The 26,382-nt window shown below is 41.2% G+C and overlaps 1 protein-coding gene across 1 annotated transcript; it reads left to right on the top strand.

The window, feature by feature from the left end:
• Positions 1–1,043: 1,043 nt before the first annotated feature.
• On the top strand, positions 1,044–11,313 carry WSB1 (WD repeat and SOCS box containing 1). Its single transcript, XM_075168294.1, has 9 exons — positions 1,044–1,259; positions 2,639–2,807; positions 3,782–4,050; positions 4,733–4,864; positions 5,271–5,371; positions 7,565–7,737; positions 8,123–8,236; positions 9,041–9,148; positions 10,178–11,313. Exons 1-9 carry the CDS (start codon positions 1,220–1,222, stop codon positions 10,335–10,337), a joined length of 1,266 nt encoding a protein of 421 aa, XP_075024395.1. The 5' UTR covers positions 1,044–1,219; the 3' UTR covers positions 10,338–11,313.
• Positions 11,314–26,382: the final 15,069 nt, after the last annotated feature.

Below are 26,382 nucleotides of genomic sequence, written 5' to 3'. Positions count from 1 at the left end.
ATCTTGCCGGATTTAGATGCTGAACCATACATGTCTAGAAAGAAACATCACAGAGTAGGAAACTCCCAAGAGTTTTCCACCCCCTGGTTAGGGAAGATGAAATCAAGTGCAGACATCACTGTCCTACACACATTCCGCAACACAGTCATATAAGCTTTTGCATACTTTTTGGTTTATGTGTTGCCTTGCAGTCCCATGGTCAAACAGACATCAAGCATGTCACAACCTGGCTTAAAAGATAATGGAGACAACCTCTAACTCACTGCGTCAGGAATGTTAACTGCTGCTGGTTGGGCATTTAAGCAATATAAGAACATTTGAGGATTCTGCAGTTTATCGACACAACCTCATCAGTACATCCCCACAACAGCAGCTATAAAAAGCCTTTTGATTGCAATATTGGGGGAGTCACTATGGTTCTTCTCTCTACTGTGAACCCCCATGTTTTGAGGGAGCCAGGTCACTACAGATTTAGTCCCTTATATAGTTAAAATGTGACTCATCTTTTGGCATAGATGGGATTGAAAGATGTTGCTAAAACGGGCTGTAACTGCAGATCCAGTCTTGCTACCGCATTGCCGTGTACCATTTTTCCTCCAGACACAACAGGAACAGGATGTATTTTAAGCACGTCCTGGAGGGTATTTTACAGCAAACGCTGGGCTCTTATCAGACCGCGTGCTTTGGCCATCTCTAGGAACTTAATGCTGAATTTTGCAGGGTGAGCGGGGGCAAGCTCCATAGGGCAGGGAGAGCCAAAGCCATGCGGGAAGCCAGGAGGTGCCCAGGCAGCGCGGGCGGAAAGGACGAGGCACGGGGGCCAGAGCGCTGGAGCGGAGTGAAGAGGTGTGCGACTGCAAAACGGGATGAGACCGACGGTGCGGCCGAGGAACAGAAATCGAATTAACGGTGAAAGCGCGGCAGGGCAGGCTAGGAGGAAGGGCAGGGTGAGAAGATGGGCTCCCCGGGGACGTGCGTGCCAAAGCGGCTGTGCCGGCGGCCCCCCCTCGCCCGGAGGCCCCGTCATCCCGCGGGAGGAGCGAGGGAGGGCGCGTCCCCCGCCCGCCCCCCGCCAGCGGGGCGAGGCCACCGCCTCCCCGCCCCGCGCTACACCCCGCGCCGCCGCCGCCATTTTGTCCCAGTGCCTGCGTCTCCGGCGAGCGGTGGTCGCTCTCGCTCCGTTACAGGTCCCGAGCCGGTCGGAAGGGCGGCCCCGTAGATGGCCAGCTTTCCCCTGAGTGTTAACGAGAAGCTCATCGGTGAGAGGCGGGCGCGGCCGGGGGAGCGGGGCTGGCTCGGCTCGGGCCTGGGGCGGCCGAGCCGGGAGGGCGGCGGGGTGCGGGTGGGGTTCAGCGGCTCCGTCACCGGGGCTGGTTCCGCGCTCGGCCTTTGGGGGCAGCGGGAGCCACCGGCTCTGCGGGCGGGGAGCGGCTGGGGCCGTGTCAGGGCGCAGGACGCAAGTGCCTTCCCCTCGCCCGCTTTCCTTCCGATTTCGTTAGACGCAGCAGCAGCGGCTTTCATTGTGGGGAGGAAACCGCCTCGGTCCTCCTGGATTTGAGAGCGGGATGGCTGCCGGTTACGCAGCCCGTTTGAAACTAACCAAAATGCATTATTCACAGAGGCTTCCTTCGGCTGAAGCTGCTTCCTTCCATTAATGGGCAAAATCTTGTTAAATAGCGTTTAGGTGATATTGTTCCTTTCACAGCCCTGGCCCTTTCTTCCCTGATGTAAAAATAGGTGAGTGCTGCCCGGCTGAAAGCGCAGGGGCGGCGGCAGGGCTGACTGCGGGGCGGCCCCGGCTGCCATGGCGGGTCCCCGGGGCCGCTCCGGCTCCGGCCTGCGCGGGAAGGGGCCGCCCGGCCGCCGCCCCCACCGGGCCCGGCCCGGCGGGCTGCGGCGGTGGCGCCAGGGCCCGCTGACTGCGCTAGCGTTCACTCCCGCCTGCTACGGACTTACTCCCGTCACTTACATCCACGTTCTAAAAACAAGGGTGGTGGACGGCACTGGTGAGGTCTCCCCGAAGCTCTGGCCCCGCACCCGCAGCCTGGGTTGCAGACGGAAAGCGTGGTACATCCAGTTACATTGTAAAGCGGGGGAAAAACCAACTAATCTGATCGCACAGTGCTAACTTGTTTCCTATGACTGCTGTTTAATGTATTTTTTCTGAAGGAGGGCAGGATACTAAAGTGTGCAAGGGTACTCACATTTTTCTTTAAAGGTAAAAAAAAATCATTACTGGGCATCTTATTTGCTAAACACTGAAGTATTAGGTCAAGTTGGAGCATAGTTTTACTGCTGTCTCTAGAGCTACGCTTACAATAATTGAAGTAATAGCTGGTTTCAGTACATTTTTAATTTATTTGAGTTCTGCTTCTGACGTCGAGATGTGATGTTACTTACATGACGACCAGGACATTTTAACACTAAGCTGTTTCTCTTTAGTGACTCAGTCTCTTCTGCAGCTGAGGCTTAGTCTTTTGATTGGTTATACAGTGTCAATAAGACCCCTTTCCCAATTACTTTAAATGTCATGAAATAAAAGCAAAATAATTAACATATTGCCTGGTTCCCTTGTAACCTTTTAAAATATGCTGGCTTTTTTTTTAAAAATGGAATTTCCTTTTTGTTTTCTTTTTAGCACGATCACGCACTGTAGGAGAACTCTTAGCCCCAACTTCTCCTTTTGACAAGAAGTGTGGACGTGAAAACTGGACTGTTGCATTTGCTCCTGATGGATCTTACTTTGCTTGGTCACAAGGGCATCGCATAGTGAAGCTGGTCCCCTGGTCTCAGTGCCTTAATAACTTGTAAGACAAAACCATATGGCTTTTAACTCACCTGAAAAACTTAAGAATTTCAAAATAGGAGATAGCTTTTAATAGATTAAAACACATGTATTGGCTTTTTAGGCTTTGACTCTTTGGGAAAAACTAATTCTTTAAAGTAACCGCTATTGTTTTATCTCTTCCTCTGTGACCAGCGAGAGAAACAAGCATATTGCAACCTCACAAAGACTATGGAGGAGTGATTTATTAATTGATTCAGATGCTTTAAAATAAGAGGAAGTTAGAATGAAAAGGAAATTTAAAGACTCAGGCAGATCTGGACTCTTAAATTTCCTATCAGAAAGCTATTTGGTTTTACCGTTTAGGAATTTAGTTAAAGGTGAAACACTTTCCTTATCATTCTTATTAGAATGCAAGTTAAGTTCCAAAAGACACATTTTATTTTCACTTGCAGGTTACATTTTAACGACATTAGTAACCAGCAGTTGCATTTTTGTAGCTGGTTACATTTCCCCTCCCAGCAAATCCTGCCTCCCCTTTTTTTTTTATTCTTTCTGGTGGTGGGTTAATTGGTTTTCACATGCTGGCCTCGGTATCTCTTCCCAATATTTAACACATGTAAGTAAATTGCAGGGAACTTCTTGCTCATTTAGCAGAAAGTCTTAGAAATTTTTGTAAGTCATGTTTCTTAAATGCTTTAAAAATGTTGTTTTTCACAGTTGGTTAAGTTAACATATTGCTTTCTACAGAGGTAAAAATGTGTACAAAAGTATTAGTATTATATTGTGTAAGAAGCTTTCCAGATGTTAGTAATTTTTGACAGTTATAAAAAAAAGCTGCTTTTATAATTTGAAAGTAAAAATGCATCATTACAGGCCTCCAAAATGTACGTTATGGCAACTCGCAGATTTCATTACATCTTAAAGACCTTTTTATTCTATTTATTTTTCAAGATACTTTATGCTATTTTTTTGTATTTCTTGTTTGTTTTGCAGCTTGTTGCATGGCACAAAGAATGTTGCAAATTCTACCAGTACAAGACTTCCAAGGCAGAATAGCGACAGTGGTCAGAAAAATAAGCCTTATGAACATATAATAGACTGTGGTGATATCGTCTGGAGCCTTGCTTTTGGATCTTCAGTGCCTGAGAAGCAGAGCCGCTGTGTGAATATAGAATGGCACCGTTTCAAATTTGGGCAAGACCAGCTGCTACTTGCAACAGGCTTGAACAATGGGCGCATCAAGATATGGGACGTATATACAGGTAGCGTATGTGAGAGGAAGTTGGCACTTCATTGTCACTTTATGCAATAGTAACGTCATTAATACACAGAATGAATTGCTTACAGAATTTTAATTGGGAACGGAACCTTGAATACAAATTAAGTAATCTAAAAAAAGCATGGACTCCTGCAACTAGAAATGTTCAAATATTGCTAGTGAAACATGAAGTTGCTGTCTGTTCTTGAGTATGGGGAAGGATTATGTTGATGAGGACCTTTTATTTTTTTTTAAAACTAAATAATTGTTCAAATGATAAGAGACTGAATCTGAAATTAGGGAATCTCAGTTTAGCTGGTAGCACAGCTGCCAGGTTGGGAGAGAACTTCTCAGCTTTAAAAAAATGAAATTAATGACTATTGAGTAATTTGTCGTTGTCTTGTAAATTTAAGCTTAGAACAGAGATGTCTATCAAAAGACAAGTCTTGCCTTAATTATGAAGCATATGGTTTTATTATATAGATTTACTAGCTCTTCAGGAAATTGCCTCTCAATACAGAAGAGTCTAAAAGGATACGCGTGCTTCTTACTGTAGGGAGCATTTCTACAAAGAAAATTTGGCTTTACGTGCTGGAATTTTGTATTCTGTATTTGTATCCATAAAGCATTTGATCTGATTAGAAGTGCAGTCCTTCATTTTAAATTGTGGTGTTTTCATGTAACAGGAAAACTCCTCCTTAACCTGATGGACCATACAGAAGTTGTCAGAGATTTAACCTTTGCCCCAGATGGCAGCCTGATTTTAGTGTCTGCGTCCAGAGACAAAACACTGAGAGTGTGGGACCTGAAAGATGATGGTATGCATTTTAAGTTTATCTGCTGTAATACTTAGGAGAAATATCCACATACTCTCCTCTTTTATTGCTATAAACTCAGTTAGGTCAGGATTTCTTAAAAAACTAATTTTGTTCTATTAGTCACGCCCTCTGTACGCTCTCTTGAAATTCTTTATCTATATGTACCCTAAAGGTATAAGCTGTTATTGGGTTAAGTTAAAAGAGTGCATGAAGTGACCTTTCTGAATAGGGACATAGGATTTACAGGCTGCATGACAGAATTTTTATTTCTGTGTAGAATGACTCTGCAAGATGTTGTTTGGAAAAATAGTATAAAATTTTATAAAGGAAGAACTAATTTGGAAAAGCTTTTCTATTTGAATTTGTAATATTTAATCAATTCTTACAGGAATGTCTTTCTTTTCAGGGAATATGATGAAAGTGTTGAGAGGACATCAGAACTGGGTATATGGTTGTGCGTTCTCTCCAGACTCTTCTATTCTCTGTTCTGTTGGAGCTAGTAAAGCAGTATGTGTCAGAGTTTCTTGTTCATTAAATCTACTGAATTGTGTGCATAATCATTTTAAATCTAAGTAACATTAAGCTTGTGCTCGGTGTCATGAACTTTTAATGTTTTATGATGATGTAAAAGTGCATGAAATTAAACTAGCAAATGGTGCATTGAGACACTGATTTATGAATTGAACTTGCACTGCTTTTAGTTGAAGAAGCTGTAAGCATTCTTTGAGAAATAGTTCTACACATCTGCACATGTTCATAGTATAAAATCAAAGAAGACTAAAGCTTCCAGTGTTGAAAGATACTTAATTAATGCATAAAACTATTTTGTAATTGATTTTATCCTCTCTATTTCCTCAATGAGAAGGACTTTTCAAAGTCTGAGCCAGTCATGGTATCTCCTGCTGAACAAAAATGTTTCTACATGTTTTCCAATACAAATGGCACTCGTGTCTAAGAGATCTAGAACGAAGAACAGCATACTGGTTTTGTTTTCATCCGTATTCTAATGCCCTGCTAGAGAACTGAAAGCAGTGCAGGTAAAGCACGTATGCCATAAGCTGCTTTTCTTGGCACTGAAGAATTAGGATAAAACAGAAAGGGGAATTCAGTCTAGTTACAGGGTCTTTGTAGGTAGTTTAATGAAGCCTAGTCATGCTGAGTAAAAGCACAATTCAATCATTGGATACCACTTGATATGGATGACTGTTCAAATGCATTTTATACTTTAAATTATCAGTGCAGATTTGATAGAGAATAGTTGAGGTCTGGGTTTTGTTTTTCCTTTAAATAGAGCAGATGTGGATGTATACATTGATATCTTTAGGCTGTGTGTTTTCCATAAGCTTCTTGCTTTCCCTGTCACAGGTGGTGGCAGCAATATTGGTGTGATTGAGGTTAAGCTGGCACCACTCACACAGGAGCACAATGGTGTTAGCTGGGCAGAAAGAGTGGCATCTCTGGCTACCAGGCTGGGGGCGAACTTTACCGTAGGATGAAGTAACCTTGCATTCGACTGCAAGGTGTACTGTACGTACGCAGGTGCTGGTTGATGTCCACTTTCTGCTTTCTTTCTTTCTTTTTTTTTTGTTTTTTTAAATAATTTTCACAGCAGTGAAACACACTGACTCCTGAAACTTAGTTTCCAGTGTAATGGAATGTTGGGGTCTCCTTGGAGAAATTGGTCAACACGTTTATATAATTGATTGTGAAATGGTTCAGTTTTAGGAAGTATGTGAGGCACTAAGGCTATGTTTGCTTTGGTCAAACATATAAATTTATCCAAGATGTCAGTATTTAATCTGTGCAGTAAAACTGAGTCAGGGGAAAAATGAAGGACCCTAATGAGCTCTTTTAGGGACATAACATCTTATGCTAAAGACTTACATTTTCTCTAAAATTATGCTGCAGTACATAGATCGTTCCTATTAAGTAATTCTGCACAGTCTTTATTTTGATTATATATAATGTACAACTGCATGTAAAATCCCAGAATACTATAATCTTTTATCAATTTTTATAATACGATATGCAATTAGCCGGGTAAATTGTAATATTAATGTCTTTTTTTACTGTTGACTTGATTTAAAATGCATAAATTCTTTCTAATAATGTGGTTAGACTTCCCTATTGTTTTGCCAAAGACGTAACTTTTGGCTGTGAAAATTCTTTTTGCTTGCAGTATCTGTTTCTCTTCCTAGGCTGACGTTGGTGATCCAAGCCAATTGTAAACAAGTGATCTTAAACTCAAAGGGATGCCACTGGAGTAACAATATGTTAACCTTACATTTTCTGTCTGTATATTTCTTAAAATTTTGGTAGTTATTGAAAAGAGGGGACTGTAGAGTTTAACCCTATTTATTTCTGCATATTTTAATAAAATAGTTTTGTAATACATGAATTTCAGTAAGCTACATGGTTAAATTGTGTTGCCTTTATCTTATACTTTGGCTTATTTTGTTAATAACATTTAACAAACTTGAGTTAGAACTTGCATGTCTGCTTTAATTATTTTTAAAAAAAAACTTGATTTTAATCCGAGTATGACACTGAGCATATTTCTTAATTGTAGTAATTCATAATGCCTGATTTTAATATAATCCTAAATAAGACTAGCAGCTTTACTTTAAAAAAAAAAACCCAAAAGTAAATACTTCATTGCATCTCTGAGCAGAGCTATAACATTAGCTTATTTAATTGCAGGTTTTTCTCTGGGATATGGATAAATACTCCATGATACGGAAACTTGAAGGACATCACAATGATGTTGTAGCTTGTGAGTTTTCTCCTGATGGAGCTTTACTGGCTACTGCATCTTATGATACTCGAGTCTATGTCTGGGATCCACATATTGGAGTTATTCTTATGGAATTTGGGTAAGTAAAGTAGTCAAATCTGGAAACTTTCTCCTAGAGTGAAGATGACTACTGAAAATTAATGGGTTTATGTATTAAACTGATAATTGGGAAAAATCTTAGCAGTGGCTGATGGTAATCCTAAAGTGGCAGAGCAGTGGAGATTATTCTTCTATCTGAGAAAGAATTTAAAGCACTGATATTTTAATGTGTACTAATTTAAGCATCTTCAGCAAAGCTGAAGTGTTCAGTATTACAAAAGACAGTAGTTCAATCGCCACTCCTGGTTTCATAGTTAAATGTTCAATCCATTTTTTCTTCCTCAGCTTCGCTAGTCATAGCTGAAGGAAACACTTCCACAGTTCTTAAACATTATGCTGTTAGCTAAGTGTCTCTCTATCTCCAGGCATCTGTTTCCCCCTCCTACTCCAATATTTGCTGGAGGTGCAAATGACCGATGGGTCAGATCAGTATCTTTTAGTCACGACGGACTACATATTGCAAGCCTTGCTGATGATAAGTAAGTATGAGGAAAGATTTGTTAGACTCCTCTAATTCTTTCCATATGACATGAACTTTTAAATACTAAGTCAGGGGTTTTTTTTAACTGAGAAATTACTTCTAAGGGTCTTGGTAAAAGTAGATGAGTTGTCTGGTATATGTTAATGTTCATTCTGAATTTAGCAATAATTAGTTGTGTACAGAGTAGATGATCTGGATAACTTAAGTGTGTAACAGCTGAAAACAGAAGAAGAGGGGTTGTAAACAGTGAAAAATGTAAATGGAGTTAATAATGCAGGTAAGTCTTTTGTATAGTAGTAGATTCCAAAGTAAAAAGAAAAGTATTCTGTGATCTCGTATTCAACTTCTGCTAGCACTGCAAATACTATTTTTGAGGAACTATATTTTAAGAATACGAGGAATGCTTTCTCAAAATGGCAGCAAGAGTATTAAACTATCTACAGGAGGGTTTTAGTTTTTTTAATTAAGATAAGCATTGTTGGGATTTCCTAGCATACATGACACTTAAGAGAGAGATTGTCTAAACCTGTAGTTCAGGTTATTGCTTTCTGCTGTTGAAGGCAATCTTTTATTTTAATTGGGCAAGTTAAAATGGTTGAAGTACAGATCAAGGTATATATCAGGAATGAAGAAATCATAGCATTTCAGGCCAAATCGGAAACACCTTGTATGCATATTAAAATGTTTATAAAAATTCCCTGAGCTTTGCTTCAGACTAGTTTCATATGCAGCGTCAGAGAAAACATCAGGCAGAATTAAATGTCTACTCTGATAATTTACTACTTTGTTCTCTCCTTTTCAGAATGGTAAGATTCTGGAGAATTGATGAAGAATACCCTGTACAAGTTGCACCTCTGAACAATGGGCTCTGCTGTACTTTTTCTACTGATGGCAGTGTTCTAGCTGCAGGGCAAGTATATACTTTTTCTTTTGCTTCCTAAAATATTAAGGTAACACAAAGGTTGGAAACAGTGGCTAACTGTTCTAAAAATCCTCAGTTGTGACTTGCAACTTGATGCTTCTGACTTGGTTTTACTTCTGGTACTATTTGTTTAAACATGCCTGGAATAGCAGTAAAATCAAGAAGCTGAAAAACTCATTTCTTATCTTCGAGAATAAATAAAAGACAGACCCACAAACATGTGGATTGGAAAAAGACCATTAGATAATCAAGGGCAGTTTCAGGTGGTATATTCAATAGCTGTTGGAAGATCTGCTCAGGCCTGTTGCATAGATAATCAGCAAGTTGCTTATTGTGCTGCTATAGCTTAAAAGAAGAACTGGCATCTAGTGTAAATGAGTCTGTGTCGTGGTTTAACCCCAGCCAGCAAAAATAAACTCCACGCAGCCGCTCGATCACACCCCCCCCGGTGGGATGGGGGAGAGAATCAGCAGGGCACAAGTAGGAAAGCTCCCCGGTTGAGATAAAAACAGTTTAATAATTGAATTAAAACTAAGTAGAACAGTAATAATAACAATGAGAACAACAACAACAGAATACACAAAACCGGCAATGCACAACGCAACCGCTCACCGACCACGTGTCATGAACGGGGGGGGGGGTGTGGGGGTGTGTGTGTGATCCCTGCCACACACCTGGTTTTTATACTGAGCATGATGTCACGTGGTATAGAATACCCCATTGGCCAGCTGGGTCCACCACTCCAGCTGTGCTCCCCCCTCCCGGTGCAAGCATCACCCAGCAACACCCAAAGCATCAATGGGCCATCAACGCTCCACCCAAAACACAGCACACCCCCCAAGCTACTGGGAAGAAAGTTAACCCTGTCCCAGCTGGAACCAGGACAGTCTGGAACAGCTAGAACTAAGAAACAGGAAGTCCCTAACCAGCAAAGTATGTGAGAATTTGTACTAAGTTGAAATCATTCAGGTGGGATAATTCTGGTGGCATTTTTTGTTTTCTTTTTTTTTTGTGCAGGACACAGGATGGCAGCGTGTACTTCTGGGCAACTCCAAGACAAGTTTCCAGTCTCCAACATCTATGTCGCATGGCAATTCGAAGAGTGATGCCCACCAGCCTAGTCAAGAACTTGCCTATCCCATCTAAAGTAGTGGAGTTCCTCTGTTACCAGATTTGAATTTTAAAAAAAAAAAAAAAATCAAACTGGCAGGTGGCCCAGCTGCTGAAACTAGCTGAATACTTTAAAGAATCCTCAAACTTTACAGCCTTTAAGCTTAAAACTCTACAGATTTTCAAGAGCTATTTAAAGTGATAACCTAGATACTATTTTGTCAAAATGCCTGACAGGTAAATTTTTAATATTTATAGAAAACCCAGTAGAAGTATTCCTGGTGTTCTCAATTTTCTAAAATATAACTGTGAAAACATGTACATATATAGACATAAGCTGCTACATGTTATCAATGTACCTTTAAAACTGCTTTTATGATTTTTAATGTGTATCATGTATATATTGCTTTGGTAGAGCCATCAGATGCATCTGTGCTGTAAAGTGGAAGGATAGCTATTATTCTGGGACACTGAGTTAGAAAAAATATTGACTTAAGGAAGCTTAACTGCTCTGTATGTATGTACATTGGTTGGGGTTCAGGAAACTGATCCACAGATAAGAATTCATGTTAGTTTATTTCGTGAAGAGGATATAGCTTGGCTTTTTAGAGCAATGTATGGTGAAGGGAAGTAGGTTAAGGTAAGGGTTGGAGTATATCTAATATAAACCCAGGAATGTTGCCTGTGTGTCAACTAAAGGCGGCCTTAAGTTCCATAGCAGCAAACCAGGTTAAATTTCAGTATTGGGCAGTGTTAAAGAAATATTTCCTTACATTTCTAAAAATCTAACTACTGTATTATTGCCTGATACTTTGTCTGTAATGAGAGATATTTACAGACTCAGTTTATTCTTAACCCTATAATATCTCTTCGGGGGTGATTATTGGTTAATGGCCAAAGATAAGCAAAATACTTGGTTTTGCCTTCTGTTATTTATCTGTACCTGCAGATATAAAGAATGTATGCATTGCATAAAATGCCTGATTATATATATATATATTTTTGTTGAATTTTTTTATTAAAGACTTGTATAAAAGTTTCCTTGATATTGCATCTGGTGACTGATCTATCAACACTATCTGCATGCAAGAATTCTAGTGGGAATCTGCTACTCTGTATAGTTTTCCTTTTCAGGACCACAGAACCCTAATCTGGGTGAAACTTACTGTGGGGAGCTACAGCAAGATCTTCAAACCTATTATATGGGCAAAGGTCAAAAGCATATGTGATGTAAGTGTTCCCCAGCTCCTGCATGGTGCAGAATGTGGAAATGGAGTTCTGACTGCAACATACATCTGTGGTTGCCACAGGTTGTAAAACTGCATACGATGAACTTAGCTCTTACTCCTTTGCTCTTCCAGAGTACTGTTTTGGTAAACCCTTCTTTGTCATCTCAAGTATTACATAATTCATATGATGTAGCAGGTAGGGATTTTCCAACTTGCAATCAGGAGACCCAAATTCTTTTCCTCACAGGGCTTGTTACAAATTGTTACAAATTAGCTACATGTTTTTTGCTACAAATTAGCTCTGCTACAGATTTGCCAACTCCCCCAGTTCCGGGGGCGGGCGGTAACAGGTATGAGGAGGGCTGCAGATCCTCTCAGAGCACAGAAGTAACTCCTGTGCCAAGTCCCAGGGAAGCAGCTGGCACTTCCATCCTCATGACGATGGGTGGGAGACAGAGCAAGAAGCAGCCTCACATCTGGGCAGAAGCACTGTTCTCCTCTCCCTCATTCCAACAAATGGTAGACCAGTTTCCATGCTCTTCCCATCCCAGTAGTGCCTCCCTACAAAGAGCAGACCTTTGCAGCAGCTCCAGCACTGGTCCTACAGTGGAATGGTGAAGAGCACAGGGGAGGAGAGGTGAAACTGGAAAACAGAGGACTGACGAGAACTGTTTTTCATTACTTTACTGCCTATAGACTAGTGGCAAAAGCTCTTCAGAACTATCATCCCACTGAACAAGCTGGCAAGGGTGCTGTGCAGAGAAGGCATCCTTTTGATGACACCCTGTTTGCACAAATCTGTTAAAGCAAGTATGTTTAGTTTTTCTCTATTATATTTGGACAAGAGGACAAGGTCAGTCTGGACAAGGCCAGATGCTGAATCATCACAGCCCAATCAAATGTCCAGTGTAATTAAAATTGTCTAGTGACCATGACATGTGGCTTTGCAACCGTTGGTAACTCACTTCCTTTGCATGAACTTCCCACAGAGCAAATCATAGATTGAAGTTAGTATGGAAGGAAGATGTGCAACTCCTGCTTATCTGTCAAAAATGGAAAGGAGGTTCCATCCAACCCCATTTGATCAAGTAATGCATCTTTTTACTTTTTGCATGGACAATGCTAAATGCCTTCTTGGCTTCCACCAGCTTAGCTACTATATAAAATAAGTATAATGAAATAAGTTATTTCATTTCCAGGCATGCTATTAGCATTCTAAGAGCCCAGAATGCTTTGGAATTGCAAAGGCACTTTTCTACTTCAACAACCTGGTCTCACCGGCAGATGTATTTTCTGATCATGTCCTTGTTTTCTTGGGTGAAATACAAAAAGTCTATTGACAAGGCAGAAAGAACTCTTACTGAGTACAGCCCAGCATGCCTTAGCCTGAAAAGACTATAAATATCCCTGACGCTCTGTATCCATATTGCTACACCACTGTCCAGTAGCAACACTTGCACGTCAGATTCAGTGAAAGAGAAGTAATGTGGTATTTCAGTGTCTTTTCAATGTAACTTATTTTATTTGCACATACACAAAAGAAGGGAGACAACTGCCAATAGCAAGCAAGCAATCCTCTTCTAGAAAGTTCAGCCCAGACACCCATGCCTATCTTCCAGGACAATTTCCCCAAACACTGTTTCCAAACACGATAAATCAACTTTCCACTTTCCAAGGAGTACTACAGAACAAAGCCAACGAGACAGAACTTCCTCAGGAATTAAAACCCAGCTTGCAAGGAAATAGAAAGTGTATGTGTTGCCATGCTACTTAATGACCCACTCAGAAATTGAACCAAGTATTTCCCTCTTTTTGTTTGTTCTAAAATATATGTATCATTAAGACACGGCTTCTCATATATTTTCTAGTTGAAGGAAGAACTGGTGAGTTCTGTGCCCCCCAGAACATCTCATCCCAACTTGAATGCAGACGTGAGTGAAGAATAGCAACCAGCTGTGATTTTAAAGCATGTACTTAACAGTTCTGCCTGATGAAGGAAATAATTATTCTACAACCTTGGAACAACGTGCAGAAAATTTGCCAAGGCCATTACCACTGAGCGTACAGTCAGGAGTGAAGGGAATAAACTGCACCTCCAGAATGTTATTAAGATGGGTGGAAGAGGTTTGTAGACTAAAGCATGCTTTGCTGTTGTTAGCATGCTGTCAATAGGCTGGCCTAGTTAAAAACAGCTCATGAAGAGAAAAATTGAACTGAGTAAAGTAGCACCTTTGGTGTCCTGTTTAGCTGGGGCTGAGCAGAACTGGTTTTAGATCTGTTCACAGCCGTCTAGAAACATATTCTGCGTGGTGAATATTTCTGTGGTGAGTGTAATTAATGTCTATAAATCCTTTTGCAATCCTCTACTGAAGTGTGCTCTGGGTATTAAAGTCAATAAAGTTGACAGGAAAAGAGTCAAGGGAGCCGGAAGCAGAGCTAGTCCTGCAATACGCTGACACGCTGCCTGCGTTATCCAGCTATTGCAGCACAGCCTCACCACGGTAGGCAGCAAAGACAATTAACAGGAAAGAGGGATGATGCAACAGCTTGCAAAATTTCCTGACAGGAGCAGAAATATCAAGCAAGGGAAGACAGAAAGACACAAATAAATAATTGAGAATCACTGGGTCAGAAGCTTTTAAAAAGGAAAGCATGTTAACGACACAAAAGCAATAGACAGAGGTAGTCAAAATAGGCAAGAGGAAAGTGGAAATTTCTGATTCACTGAGGAGGAATTTGGTCATCTACTCTGTGGCTGGGCACTGGTATTAGAAAGGTTGAGTGGTTCTTGGTTTTTATTGTTATTGTTTATTAATCCCAGGCAGCAATACAGAACAGATGTTTCTATTGGGGGCAGGATGTTGGACTACATGGAGTATTCACTGATCTGCTCCATTCCTCTGTGCCTGAGCACAGTAAAGCCTCATAACCTCTGAAGCACAGGCAAGAATGATGGCTCTGTTGCACTAGGCACTACACAGAGTTGTAGGAAAATTAAGAAAAGGTGATCAGGAGTCCAAGATGATCCAGAATAAATTTCCTTTCATGCTGCCAACTTTGAGAGAGATTTTGTTTGTTTGTTTGAGAACACTTTGCTTTTCAAGCTGTATCGTCTCTGGATTTCTTCCCCACCCCTAGCTGTTCATATCACAGCTAGCACTCTTGGGTCTTGGTCTATAACCAGAGCTTCTTGTGGCTACCACAGATACAAACAAAAAAATAACTGAGATAGATATTGTAATCCTGTTTGTTTTCTCTATAAACAAAGGGTACACTGGTGGAGATTGGCCTGCTACTGACTCTATTTTATATTTACCTGTCCCTCTTTGTCTACAGCATACAGTTAATGCTTTTCATTTTGCCATGCTTGTCAGCACAGCATTCAAGGCCGAGCTTTTAAGACATGGTTTGTGCTACCAGACAAATGCTTACAGAGCTTTCTCAAAAGCCATGGAAGTATCATAAGCATGTGTGAGCTGGAAACATGCTTGCTTAAGCACCTCTGTGAACTGAGCTAAAAGTTAGGCTTGCCAAGTGTGTATTTCTGCAAGATCACAGTTCCAGTCCTGGAATTAGCAAGTGTGACTTAAATGCGGAGTCTTGCAGGAGAGACTTAATGAAGGGTCATCTCAGGTTGCGTTCACTAAAAGTTGTGATTTATGGAAGTGGAGGAAGAAAACAACATACCTGCTTCTCCCCCTTCTGAACACTGTGTCCCAGTTATTCCAAAAGGAAACTACCTCCACGAAGTTTCAGCCTGCTTCGGCTAGCTCTGCCTGCATCAGTTCTTCTGTTTGTTATAACCTTTTTCCCGGGACATAAATGATAATTTTAGACAAAGTACACAAGCTTACTTCACTAATGAGGGTATCCATAATAATTTAAATAATTTAAAACATTTACAAGCCTCTGCCTGATATGGTGGGATACCACAAGGTGAGGCTTACGACCGATTCATCCCCAACATCCTCCAGGAGTTTCCAGTTCTGACCACTGTACAAATCTGAGCCCAGCAATAAGGCCAGACATGCAGCTTCTCCCAGAGATAGAGAAATAATTTCTCAAAGCACAGTACCTCTTCTGGTAGAGGAAGAGGGACACTGCATCCCAAGCAGCTTAGCTAGCGCTTAACTGCTCGATCCAGATATGCCTAAATGTTAGAGAGGTTTATGCCTGCAGCTGTAGGAAGGAGGGGTACCCCTGAGGATTTTTCTAGACTATCACTACATGACTAACTCAAGCTACCCCTGAGGCTCATGCTAGTGTATCAGGGAAGACACACCTCATTAGCTGAGACTAACTGAAACAGCAGCTGTGTGGCATTGTGACCTGAGAACATTAAACCTGGTTGAGAAGCGTCATGACAGATGAGTTACAAAGCTGCTCGTGTTCCCTGCAGCACCACAAGGCTTAGGGGCCTTTGAGTGATAACCAGTCGTACTTTGCAGAGAGATGTCTAATACTCTTCTGGGAATCTAACAGTAAAAGGCTCATTTTTGATCAGGGCATATTTATCCTCCCTTCCATTTGCTTATAGCAGCAGCTTCTGACAGACCTGGATGCCTGAGCAGCACAAACTTTGAGGACTGAAGCTGCTGTTATAACTTTGATATTAACATTTCTAGAAGCACAAGAAACCCACATATGACTTACAGGCAGAGGAGCTGTGGCAGGCAGGAGGCAGCCTGGTCTAGCAAATCGTTGGGTACCAGTACACAGTCAGCAGAGAAGCAGAAGCATTATCTGAGGAGAAGCAGCACTCATGCAGGACACAAAATGGAGTATTCCCCAGGAAACCTCTTCCCCAAAGAAGGCTGGGAGGAAGAAACTGAAAGATTAAAGGTGTAGGGAAGGAGTTTCCACAGGAGGACAGAACTTGGACTTGATTGCAATTAAACCTATCCCAGGCTGGTATCAATTCCCTCCCAGCTGTTCTTAAGTAACAGCTGTCAACCAGTTACAAGGAGGATAAGAAGGAAAAAAGAGGCAAAAGGGGAAGGAAAAAAAAAAAAGGCAATGTGAGCTAACAATAAAGCCCCTGTCCCACCTTCCAGAAAGAGACCAGCGCTGAGCAGACTGCTCTCTGCTTTGCGGGTGAGCCCTGGCCAGTGCAGTGAGGGCTGCAGCAAGCTGGGCAGACAGATGCTATTACAGCCCAGCCCTTAACAAGCAGCTGTGATTGAGAGTAACCACGGAGAGGAATCAGGAAGGAGTATTTCAGACAACGTGCTCCTCTCATTTCCAAGGCAAATCCTATATTCTGCTGCCCTGGAAAAGTCTGTGCTTTAAGTGCCGAAGTCTCTTTCACACAGGCACTAAAATTATTAGGTTGGATACTCATGGTATGAATACCATGGAGCTAAGAGGATTTTCACCTGAAAATCCAGCTCTACACAGCTTCCTGCTAGCTTCATCCCCACAAGGCCATGCTGTCTGGCCTTCAGATGAGGGGCAGGGAGAAGGAATGCCTACAGATACAGGGACAGTTTGCAACCGGTCCCCAGTGACTGCCTGCCTTGGGAGCCCAGGGGACAGACTAGCCCCTGCCTACAAAAACTGGCCTGCAGTGGCTGTCTGAAACTCTGCATCAGAGAGAAGCAAGTCCCAGAGAAAACTGGCGCTTCAGTGAGAAGGAAGTTATTTCTCTGGAAATGCTCAGAAAACCATATTTATTTTCCACATTCATATAAAACGGCATCTTAGTAGAATCACTTAGGGAGAGACTGAATAACACTGCTAAGTATTTTGTGTGATTTATTTTTTTAACACTGAATGAGGTCTTCCATTGGAACAGTTTAGAAATAGGGTGGATGAATCCCATGACCTCTTTTCCTTACATATTACAATATTCTCATAAAGGACAGAGGTTATGTAAGATCCCATGGGAAATCTGGTAAAGATGTCATGCAGAAACTGTTTATCCAAGTAATTATTTCAGATTAGAACCACCTGAGTAAGGTAAATGGGTTTTATGTGTGACGCTGGCTTCTGCAGAAGGATAATTTTGTTTTATAAACACCACTCCACACAGCACACAAATCCAGTTGCATTAAGCTATTTCAGAACAGCTTTAATTATTGATTTACTAGAATGAAAAGAAAGCCAGTGTAAACTTCAGATAAGTAATCAGTAACTTTGTTTAAGTCATTATCACAATATTAGTTATCAGCAAGGTTATGCCTTGTATAACTAGTTGAATTCCAGACAGAAGTTCTGGGGCAGATATGATTTATTTCTAACATGAGATTGGAAGATCCTGAATGTTTGCTTTTATTCTAGATGGGTGAGTTCTTTGCTGCATCAAGGAGAAAAATATTTATTTATGGGCTCTTATCTTAGCGCTGCTAGACTGGGGTTACATGACAGAAATCACAATCCCATCTCTCTCTGACCTCACTTCTTAGTCTACACAAACTACACAAACATTAAAGATAGCTCAATTTGCCCCCTGCACATTAGATGAGGAACCCTTTCTCATTTAATTGGAGAGTACTTCACCCTCCTTCGGGTGTCTAAGTGACAACACAACTTTAGCTTATGTCTGTGCAATTAAGGACGGCTTTTCACTCGCATGAAAACCAACTACGGTTCCTACCTGCATGGTTCTCTGTGTACATGGAAAGAAGATAATATAAGTAGAAAAATCTGCAGGTGAAGTCGTCTCATCGCAGCCCTTTGTATATGTACATCTGCTTTCCCTGGTGTTTCTAAACTCAACACAATGGCAGCTACTTTCTAATGATAGCTAAGGAAGATAGAAGCACAAGACTGTGTGTAGTTATGAGACTGCTGGGATATTTTTGCTGTTTAAGGCACAGAATTGAAGGCAAAAATGAGTCCTAAGCACACTTCCTCTTTCCCCTGCCATCCAGCAACATAGGGTTTCATGAGATAGTCGAATACAGAGTATTTAATTCACTAAAGCTCTGCATCTCCTGTAATGCCTGTGAAGTCTCCCTGAACTGCTGCTGAGTGTCTTGGTGGGGAAGATGAATCATAACTGAAAGACACTGAGCAGGCACAGATCTAGGGGGAAAAAAGTCATTCTGAGAGATCTAGGGGAAAAAAGTCATTCTGAGTGCAAAACTGCACTAAGCGCAAATCCAGAATTAGTTTAGAAGTTGGGCTAACAGCTTCCCCAAGCCATCCCTAAAGTCAGCATTTTCCAGCAAAAGCTGCTAAAGTCAGCCCATCAAAGGCGTAAGTGAGCAGTGAATAACATGCTTTGTCCATACTGTAAATGCAGATATGGAACAAGTCTTGATTGTTGTTACACTGGGGCACCTGTTTCACATTTGATCTCTAGGAGAGAAAAGGAGATCTGCTCTCTGGCTAATTGAGTAACATTCCTACTGTCAAGAAATTATGAAAACTGAACTCTTAAAAAACAAAATAAAAAAGATTTGTTGCTATAACACGTGAAGTGAGATTCCAGTAAAGGAATGCATTTTTGTGCATTATAAATTATTTAAAACCTGCAGTAACTAATATGTCAAAGCTGTGGTGGTTTCAAAATCTAAACTGAATTGGGAAAGTGCAGGTCTGTTTACATTCAGGGCTGGGACTACTCAAAATGAATGACTATAGGACTCTCGGGATTCAAAGCCACTTTCTAAAAACGTATGTAAAATAAATGCATTTTTCAGTCTGTCCTCTGAACTGGCAAAGCTGTAAGCATGATTTTCAGTCTGGCAAAAATCGCAGGGACTTGGTACAGGTAAAATGCATACATAGGTTTTTTTAAAAAACACAGAAAGGTCACAAATGGATGACATTTAGGCACTCACGCTATGAGTTTAGTTGCTACATAGGAGCTGTATAATGCTGAAGAAGTCAGAGTGCAGGAAAGCTGAGGCAAAAAGCAGTGTTGCATTGCTGGTGCTCAGAAATTTCTGAAATTGCAAAATACAAGGGGAGAGTTATTGATGAACTGTTACTTTGAAAAGAAACTCTGACTGAGGGCTGCACTGGCAAAGAGTAGACCTGGCCTGAGTCCCACTGAAATGAATAGTATTAGTCATGCAAGTGTGCCCTACGGTTCCCATTCATCATCATGAACAAATGTGTATTATACTGCTATAAATTACGATATGGTGTGCAGAACTACGCTCCCACTGCAAGGTACAAACTACCATTTTCAAGGAGGCGTATTAGAAATTATAATGAAAGACAGGAGTTTAGGAGTATTTAAAGCTGGAGACGAAAGCTGTCACTGTGTGTTTCTGAAAGACAGACATCGGAAGCTTTTCCTTATTTCCACTCCTTTAAAATCTGAACTTCCATTTATCTGTGCTTTCTCCCACCTATAATCTTTCCAAATCTTGTACACTCTGCAGAAAAACATAGTGGTTTTGGCATGCCAACTGGTCTCTACCTTGAATTCACCCCTAATCTCTTGAAAGCATAAGGGCAGAAATAGCTGTTCTGTTCTTAAAAGCATCACTCACTAAGACTGCATTTTTATTACTCAGATCAGAAGTTCACTACAGATAAGGTTAATTGGAGAAATAGCCATGCAATCCAACAGAAGCCTTGAGTTCCTTTTTATTTTGTCAATAAACGTCAGAGTTTAAGAGATAGATGGCTAAATACTAATTCAGCAACTAGATTAGAAACATATCCTTTAAGGGTGAATTATAAAAGAAAATTGTATATATGGTGTCACTTACGCGATTTTTTTCTGCTTCTTTTTATGGCTTTTTTGTTATTATTTCAATTACATTAGACCACAGAAATCCCATTGTGCTATGTACACATGGCAAACCAAAAAGCTCATCAGGTCAGTGACCTGTGGAAACATGTTTCCTTTTTAATTATACCAGTATAACTAAACCACTAAGATTTTACTGATGCTACTTCCTTCTCTGTTACCTCCTGCTCCAAAAGACAAGCACCTTTTTAGGAAGACTACCTTAATCTGCTTTCAAATTATATAACATCAGTTGCAAAAAAGCATCTTGTACCAGAATAAATACCAGGATGGAAAAACTAAAATGAAATTATATGGAAAAATACATTGATGTATGCTATTAGCAGCGTATCTTCCTGTGCACCTGCACAGGAGCCATTAGGGTATGTTTTGATGGTACTATTAATTATTGACTAGCTCCTTGTGGTCACAGCAGAAGAAACACGTCCAGAGGAAAGATTTAAAAAAGAAATATTGCTTCACCTTAATTGCATCAGGGGAAAGCAAAAAAAATCCAAGGTCCACTGCAGATAACAGTAGTGAGAAGACTTAGTTTGGGAAGAACTTTGATCCTGATGTGACATGTCACAAGACTGAGATATCTGTCTGCTGCTGTCCCAGTCCAGAGAGCTGTTCTGGTTTTTGTTAGGTCATTGGCATTTCTAAAGTAAGGATCCCTCCAGGAATGGGGGCAGCTGAGAAACTACCCCATGCCTATAGACCTCAGCAACATGTCTGCAAAACAGCAAGACATCCTAGAAAGGCTGTAGGCCACCTGGCATCAAAGGGAGGTTTCTAATGTGCCAAGTGATTTTCTTGACACCGATTCCAAAAGCGCTGCTCAGTCAGTCCTACTAATCAAGTAAAGCAGATGCAATTAGCACACTCAGGAGAACAAACAAGAATTAGGTGGGTGGCACATTTTTTCTGTTGTTGCTATAAATCAGCACTAAATCTGGCCTGCAATTTGCTAATGACATTTCTCTGATCTCAGTGCTATCATAGGTGAGTTTGATTTACTGCCTAGAGAATCCTCTCCTGACTATACTCCAACACAACATTGTGAATGAAAATCTAGCTAAACAGAGAACATAATGACAGTAATCTGATCAACGCATGACCAGGTCCTAATGAGTCATATTCATAGCGAAGAAAGACTTGCAATAAAGAAAGGGAAGTCTGATATATTGATTGTGCCATAACACGGATTGATGTGGGGATGAGTGCCTCCACACATATGTGTCTGTGTGTAATCCAAACGTGGTGGCGCCCAGCTGACCACCAAGGTTTATTTCCTGAGCCTGGGAAAAGCTCGGTACGTGTTTTGTGATCTTGTTTCCAGAGAGGCAGCAACTGTGTGGGCATTTACTATGGTGTCCCAGGGGAAGGTACAAAGACCACTTGGCTTCACAAGGTTTATTATCTACTGTGTCCACTGGCTCATGAGACATTAGAGAAGCTGGAAGTGGACTGACCTCCTTACAGGTTTGTGTTTGTGAAGAGCTGCCACGACGGCATTCAGCTAAGACAAGTGTTGCATCTTCTGATGTGACTCTCTTGTGATAAAGGCTTGAGCCACTAAATATCAGAAAACGACCTGCCCTGGCTTAATACTCACTGCTGCAGTGGAATACACATTGCACAGACAGCCTTGTACTCGGTGAGGAAGGGTCTCTTTGCAGCTAATCTGCATAATCAGACCTGGAGGACTTGATTTAAACAAAACTGCTACTGTCCACAGAATGGTACGCAGGCCAGATCATGAGCTCTTTTGGCAACAGACTCCAAAAGAAATTAATTCAAGATGTCCATCTGTGTGGATGTAGAACTTCTTAAATTACCCTTTTCCTACGAATTTCTTTGCCCAAGAAATCTAAGCCAGCATCAGACCCCAGATTCCCCTCAACAGAGATTCTTATATTCAGCTGGGAGGATGTTTTGTGCAATGTGATGTGTAGAGAATGGTTTCCTCTTTTTAGTATCAGTTCTGTCTAGTAATTCATAAGAAATGTGGTGTTGAGGGTTTTTTCAGTCTAGTTTTTTTCTTAAATCTATAACAGTTCTTGGCTTCAACAGCAGATGTTATTAAGTGCTTATTATTCAGAAATAAACCAGTATTTTGAGAAACCAATTATCTGAAATCCTACTTTAATCAAAATGTAAGTCAGTAGCATATACGGAGAACTGTAAGGATAATAGCATTCAGAATGTTTATGGAAATCTGTAAATGTTTGAATTATCTTCATTTGTGCAATACAGTAGCATCCAAGCCTTTAATAAACAAGTCTCTCTAGTCCAAAGAATTCCTAAGTTAAACAGACAAGAGACAAAACTGTGAACACAAAACTTAATCCCTCACTTATAGGTAAATAAATGAGGCACAGAAAGAGAGTCCAAGGAAAACCGTGGCCAACCTCAGAATTTGATTTTCCTCCCTGAAGTAGTAAGACAGTACCTTTGGCACATGCCTATCTTGCACCTCAGAACAAATATCAAATGTAAATACAGTTCTTTAAAGTCAGTCTACAGGAACCACTCTAGAGATTTTACTTCATTCATCACAGATGTAGCTTTGCTGCTGGCTTGATTTCCTCTGCTCTTTCAAAACATTAGTCTTGTGATTTCACACGAAGTATCGATGCTCAATTTCCAGAGCAAAATTATCTGAGCTGAATCTCATCTCAAAGCATGAGGAGCAAAATTTTGTTATATTTCTAGAGAAATGTTTGAGAACATGATCTCTAATTATTTCTGTACCAAAATCAAGAGGTACCAAGGTACATGGATCACGTTATTTTTAAGGCCACACGCTCTCTAAAGAGCTCTTTTAAGGCTCAGCATTTTATATTGACCCTCACACTTCAGATGAGTGGGGCTGGCAGCCCCACATCCAGCTCTGACCCTGTGTGTTTCCTGATGAGTTTTTACTTTCACATGTGACCTTGGTTGTGATCTGCTCAACTTCTCCTGAAAAGCTGGGATTGGTTTGACTTGTTGCTGTATTCATTTGCTGAGAAAAAAAGGCATGAGGAAGGAAGGAGAAGAAATCCCCTTAAAAAAAAAAAATCCAGTTAAAAGTTGTTATGATCAATTTGTGAGAATTCGTCTTCTCCCCAGACCAGAACCCTTTCTGGGTCTGCAGTGCTCTCTGCTGGGTGACACACGCTATTGCTCACCTGGTATGAAATGGAAATAGCCTCTTCGATGGAAAGTGAGGGAGCTGCTGCTTTCCAGGTATGTCCCCTTGGCCCATAGTTCTGAAAAAATGGTGAACTCTGTGTTGTCAAGCTTCAAGGTGCCACCTGCCCTATAACTGCAGAAATTGCTTGAAAACAAGAGAAATGTGGCCAAAAATACAGCATCCTGGTGTTAGCAAACGTCTACTATTCTCCATCTGATGTGCTTGGTGTCAGCTGCCATAGGACCAGATCCTGGAGTGTATTCCTGACTCCGACGAGCTTTACTTACTGGAGTAAAACTTAATTTTTCAGTAGTTGCAATGGTTATAATACTGGCTTTCTTCAAAAGGTCTTGTTAGGCTGTATTGAGACCAGCTGAAGGGGCAAAAATTCTAGTCTCTCAGGCAGTCTGAGGACATGTGGGGAAGGGAGGCCGACAGGGGAGCATGAGAGGGTGCAACCAACTCCTATCCCAGTGGCTTTTCAGTAACTCCAGAGCTGTTACATTAATGTTGTTGCAGGACCCTGTGGTTCCTGTGTACCGCTACTGTCTTTAACTGTAATTTGAGGCAGTGCAGTTCTGGATGGGGACCGGGAAGTCAGCTGCAGAATTGGTTTGCCAAGCAAGTGTGCCTGCTCACCTCCACAGGCTCCTGGGAGAAGGCCTTGATGTTCACTGGTGACCTCCCCATGTTTATGCACAAAGGTAGACATCCTGAGGTCAGAGTGGAGAAAGTAGCTCTCTAGCAGGTAATAAAACCACAAGGGTGTGTTTGCACGGGGATTTGCAGTTTGGCCTGGGTTTGGAGGTAAGAATTCTGCAGCAGCTCCGCTCTGCATCATAACAGTCATTTGCATCCTGCTGCAGATAGGATTTGTCAGCTTTAGAGAAAGAAAATGATCCTGTGTGGGATTTTCTGTCCCATTAGTGTCCTGGCTTCTTGTAAGTTGCGAGCTGCTTGTGTACATTGTAAGCAACAACATGAGTATGAAAGAGTTCTGCCAAGGCCGGGAGACAAACCTCTGACTTCTTTGTTTCCCCTGTTTGATTTGGAAAGAACCAATGCATGAAACCCAATCAGTCCCAGAAAATCAAATAAATGTAAGACTTCAATGCTTTCTTTTCCTGAATACACACCTCTGTCAGCTCTTTAGCCTCTCACCCCTTCTGAGACTAAAGGCCAGTTGGGCCACATGTGAACTGCTGCCCTCAGAGAGGAAGAGGAAGGAAATCACACATTATGCACAGCTTTCTAGGCCTTTCTTGATACATTTTGTGTATGAATCATCAGAGCGTGATGGCAGCCTGATGGTGACAGAGACTGGCATCTATCAAAACTTGGTTTCCTCTTTTAAAGTTGCTCACTTGACATCTGCAAGCAGTATTTTTATGGGTCTGCAAACAATCATGCTTTTGTTTGGTGGGGCTGTACTGGAAGACTCCTTTTGCTGGAAAGTGTCAGGAGAGTTCCAGCTAAAGCTGCTTATTTTCATCACTTCTGGGAAAGACCAGTCTGGCTCCCAGCCTAAGGAAGAGTGGAAAAACTGTTCTTCCAGCAAGTATTGAGGAATTGCTTTCTGAAATTGTCCCAAACACAATGAAGCCATCAGTCCCCACTTTATAGGCTTCCAGCTTCATAACAACTTTGTTCCTCTGTCACGCATAGATGATATTTTGCTAAAGAATTGAGGTTTTATTGCAACTTTAACATCTTAATGTTCTGTTTTGCTCACTATCACCAACCCGACTCTTGCAAATAATGTCTTTCACTGCTATAAAGTTAACAGTTCCTTTTCCAGCAAGGCAGCTGTGAGAAAGCTGGATTTAAGATGCAGATAACTGAATTCCACTTCCATCTCTGCAACCATCTTCCTGTTTCATGTAGCCTTAACATCTTGGAGCCTCAGTTCCTAATACTGTCCCATTACCGTATATATGACCTGTTAAATATATGCATTCAAACATCTGAAAAGTGATAGGAAGCTAACTTTAAAATAATTAAATAAAATTTTGTTCTTTATTGCCTTCTTCTGAGACCCATGCAGTCATACCTGCAAGCTTCTTTTATTCTTTTTTCTGAAGTAATGAAGAATTTATTTATTTTTTGTTATTAAAGTGAAAGCTGAGGTTTGCATAAAACCATGTGACTGCAGGAAATGGGGCTTTTAAGTGAAAACGCTGTAACACTAACTGTAAGATTATGAGACCAGGCAGATGAGTATGAGGGGCTGAGTTACTCAGGTGACAAAGGCCAGGTCTGTAATCAAGACTATATCTTGTACTCAGACAACATCCCTCTCTGTACCATCAAGGTAACTTTCCAATAGCTGCTATGGGAATATTGTTGCTTTTTAAAGGATACCATCACTATCACTTAGATTTTGGTATCAAACACTTTCCAGGGATGAACGATGGCAATCTGGCCAGTAACAGGGGGCAAGGATGTTCACTTCTATCAAAAAAAGTCAAGATATATATTTTTTTTAGTAATGAGTAATGTCATCACTTCTTTCACATTTTATCTGAAGTAAGCCAGGCACTATGGCACTATTCTGACCTGATCTAATGCTGAAATGTCAATGCTGATCATAGATGCAATCAGGATTGGGTAGACACCCTCCCAAGCAGTACAGTATGGCAGGAGAGCAGAGCACCATCTTTTTGTTCAGAACTATCACATCTCCACAGCCCTTGTGCTCCTTAGAGGTACTGCCCTCCAATACAGCCCAAGCAGCCTATCGTTGCTGTTAGTACGAAGTACTTCAGTGGGCTTATAACTCCCAGAGGCATAAAAAGGAAGAAGAATTCTCATTCATCTCGAGGACTATATTTTCAAATGTATTTTTTTCTAATACAACAGCATAGATGTGAACAGCTGTTTCCCAAACTTACAGGCATGGGGCTACCACATTACAGCTCTGGTAAGAAAGGAGTAATAGGAAACACTGGCAGTGTGAGGAGGCAAACGTAAAATTGGTGTGGGAGGAATGCAGGGTCTCTTGGAATACCTGTAT

Source organism: Calonectris borealis, chromosome 19 (assembly GCF_964195595.1).
Source record: "Calonectris borealis chromosome 19, bCalBor7.hap1.2, whole genome shotgun sequence".
Classification (NCBI taxonomy): Eukaryota; Metazoa; Chordata; class Aves; order Procellariiformes; family Procellariidae; genus Calonectris; species Calonectris borealis.
This window is presented reverse-complemented; position numbering and strand designations above follow the sequence as displayed.

Bases quoted from the DNA above. Each gene is read 5' to 3' on its own strand.
- WSB1 (XM_075168294.1), top strand. From the start codon at position 1,220: ATGGCCAGCTTTCCCCTGAGTGTTAACGAGAAGCTCATCG. The intron at 4,051-4,732 runs GTAGCGTATGTG...TTCATGTAACAG, and splicing joins GATATGGGACGTATATACAG to GAAAACTCCTCCTTAACCTG. The intron at 7,738-8,122 runs GTAAGTAAAGTA...CTCTATCTCCAG, and splicing joins GTTATTCTTATGGAATTTGG to GCATCTGTTTCCCCCTCCTA.